Source organism: Trypanosoma equiperdum (assembly GCF_001457755.1).
Source record: "Trypanosoma equiperdum strain OVI genome assembly, contig: ctg_898, whole genome shotgun sequence".
Lineage (NCBI taxonomy): Eukaryota > Euglenozoa > Kinetoplastea > Trypanosomatida > Trypanosomatidae > Trypanosoma > Trypanosoma equiperdum.
The window spans coordinates 681-3,367 of NW_027124862.1; the positions used below are offsets into that span (position 1 = coordinate 681).

A 2,687-nucleotide genomic window follows, 5' to 3' on the forward strand; every position below is an offset into this window, starting at 1 on the left:
TAGGACTACAAAGGGATTACAATGTGGATGGAAAAAGAATAATAGATATCCGGAAAATGCTTAAAACAGCACATATATGTACTTTTGTATAATCTCTATGATGTGACGACAATCGATTGTGATACCCACTTAATTTGTTTTTATAAACTGTTGACACGTTAAAAGATTTTTAAATAGCGAGCGATTAACATAAGAGTTGCCGCGGTTACACAGTTTTTAGCCAGGATAAATAAAACAAAAAACAGCAATCAATAAAATTTGTGGCCACAAATTACTCTCTCCTTAACGGAAGCAGCTTAAAAGCAAGAAGAAGATGCAAATACACGGAAAAAATAATTATGTGACCTAAAAAATGTGCTACGTTGTTACCAGAATGATATATGCTCCGACAAACTCGGCGCCAGCCACAAAAAATTAGAACCATCAATACTTCAATTTTTAAGAACAGAAATGTGTCCTGTATTTTAAAAGGTCGATAAACTAGACTTGCTATGCCGACAGACGAATACAGCAGTATATTTCTTGTGCGATGGATTAACGCAGGAAGCTTAGAAGGCTAATTGCACTTATGATAGCAACACAAAGCTAGCTGCATTAAGCCCGGCAACCAGCGACGAAGCTCAAAACTTCAGACGAAAACAGCAAGCAAGATCTGCAGAAAACATCAAAAGGCCTCTGGTCCAACCCCGTAAACAAAGCACCGTTAGGTTATTAACAAGACAAAGGAAGACAGGCAATATCGTCAAGAGGGACGGCAAGCCGACCGACGCGGCCGCCAAGCAGCCACCTTAACAAGGCTAAGCTAAGCAACCCTCGGAGTCAACAAAAAAGCGATGATGAAGGCCCAAGTACAACTCGTCGTGCAGAGACAACCTTAACTGTCAATCCACAGCATATCAAAAGAAGGTGCCCCGATGATCTTGCGCTTCACAACGAAAACTTACAAGAAACCCAAGGTAGAGCAACACATAAAACGCATGACTCTAGCTGTGTTCAGAAAGACCGAGCCAGCCGGGTACAACACGAGGAGCCAGCACATAACCGCGGCCCGGGCGATTCTAATGGCAACGGTGATAACCATAGCGGAAAGCGCGGAATTACACCCAGAAGCGCCACCAATCACCGAAGCTTGTCACGCTGCCGATTATCTAGCTGCGATAAGCGCCAACGCCGTAGGGCTGCTAACAACGGCGGCAGCAGAGGCAGCAGCAGCAGTAGACAAAGCAGCGAAATTAAACGCCGTAGCCGCCTCAACAAACGGCGCAACCTCAATATCAGCGCGGCTACTATCCGCAACCCTGTCAGCTCGTGCCCTTGAGACACTAAACGAGCTAAACCAAAAGCAGCAGACGATAGTCCAAGGCGCTCTAGCAGCTTCGGCACTAAGCGGCGAAATGGAAACAATCGCCGAACTACAAACCACACAAATAGGGCACAGCGGGGCAGCGACCACGCTAGCAACTCAAACCGACGGCGGCTACCTAGAAATCAAACCTTCAGTAACACCAAACCGGCACGGGGCATGCTATAAAGCAGCAAACGAACGCGACAAAGCAGACGGACCGACGACCCCCAAACCGCCAGACACACAGACGATAGCGGTAGTAACGTTGAGACCAGCACTACCCGACAAGTCACAGCCCAACAAACCTCTCACAATGTGCTGGAGCGGCAGCTCCACGGCAGCGTACAACGGCGCAGGATGCACAAGCGCCGCCTCGACGGCCCCCGTCATCGTCGGCGGAAACGTGTTCAGCAAGCACACACAAAAAATAAGCCGGAAAACAGCCAAAGACGACGACGAGTACAAACCGGAGGGAAGCGAGGGGCAAGTCCCAAGCCAGGCGACGCTTACCCGGAAACTCAAAGCGATAGCGGATCTTGAGAAAGCAGCAGCGAAGCTAACGAAATTAACGATCAGCCTAGACCTGAAAACAATAATAACAAGTAACGGCATCAAGGAGAAACTAGCGCAGGTCATAGACGGCGAAAAAGCGAAGTACGCCGATGCCACGAAAACCAAAGTGGATAACTTACTAAAGGAAGCCATTGGAGAAAATGGCGAAGAACTGAAAAACACAGTAGGAAAGTCGCTTGACGAGCTGACCCCACCAAAAGCCGCCGTCGGAGGGGCTGGCGATAAGAAGCTCTCACAAATAACATCACCACAAGAAATCGCAGATGCGGCAATCTATTACACTGTTCGGCACTTTGTTGAGGAACAGGAACAAAAGAAGAAAAAACAAGCACGCTCCTCATGTCCCACAAATACAGACAAAACAACAGAACCAGCCAAATCAGCAGATGAATGCAAAAAGCATACAACAGAGAGACCCAGCAAAGATGAAAAAGGTTGTGATTTTGATGAGAAAAAACCGGAGGGTGAAAGATGCTTTCCAAAAGCTGAAACCGAAAAGAAAGATGAAAAATCGTTTTCTAGCAATTTGAGAGTTTCTATTCTTCAGGTATTTGCTGCATTTGTGGCCTTGCTTTTCTAAAACAAATTTTTCCCCCCTCGTTTTAAAGAAAATTTACTAAAATTTTCCTTGCTACTTGAAAAACTTTCTGATATATTTTAACACCTAAATTAAGCCGAGTTTTTTGTTCTGTTTTTGTAAGTTAACTCTCTGATTGTCTAGAAATATTTTCTGGAAACTAAAATATTTTTTTCTTTCTTTTCCTGTTTT

General features: G+C 45.4%; 1 protein-coding gene across 1 annotated transcript; it reads left to right on the forward strand.

Annotated features, from left to right (window-relative positions):
- Positions 1-914: 914 nt before the first annotated feature.
- Positions 915-2,498, forward strand: TEOVI_000439700 (variant surface glycoprotein (VSG), putative; the record flags this gene model as incomplete). Its single annotated transcript, XM_067227172.1, has 1 exon — positions 915-2,498. The coding sequence occupies one exon, from the start codon at positions 915-917 to the stop codon at positions 2,496-2,498; it is 1,584 nt and encodes a 527-aa protein (XP_067083273.1).
- Between the last annotated feature and the right edge of the window lie 189 nt (positions 2,499-2,687).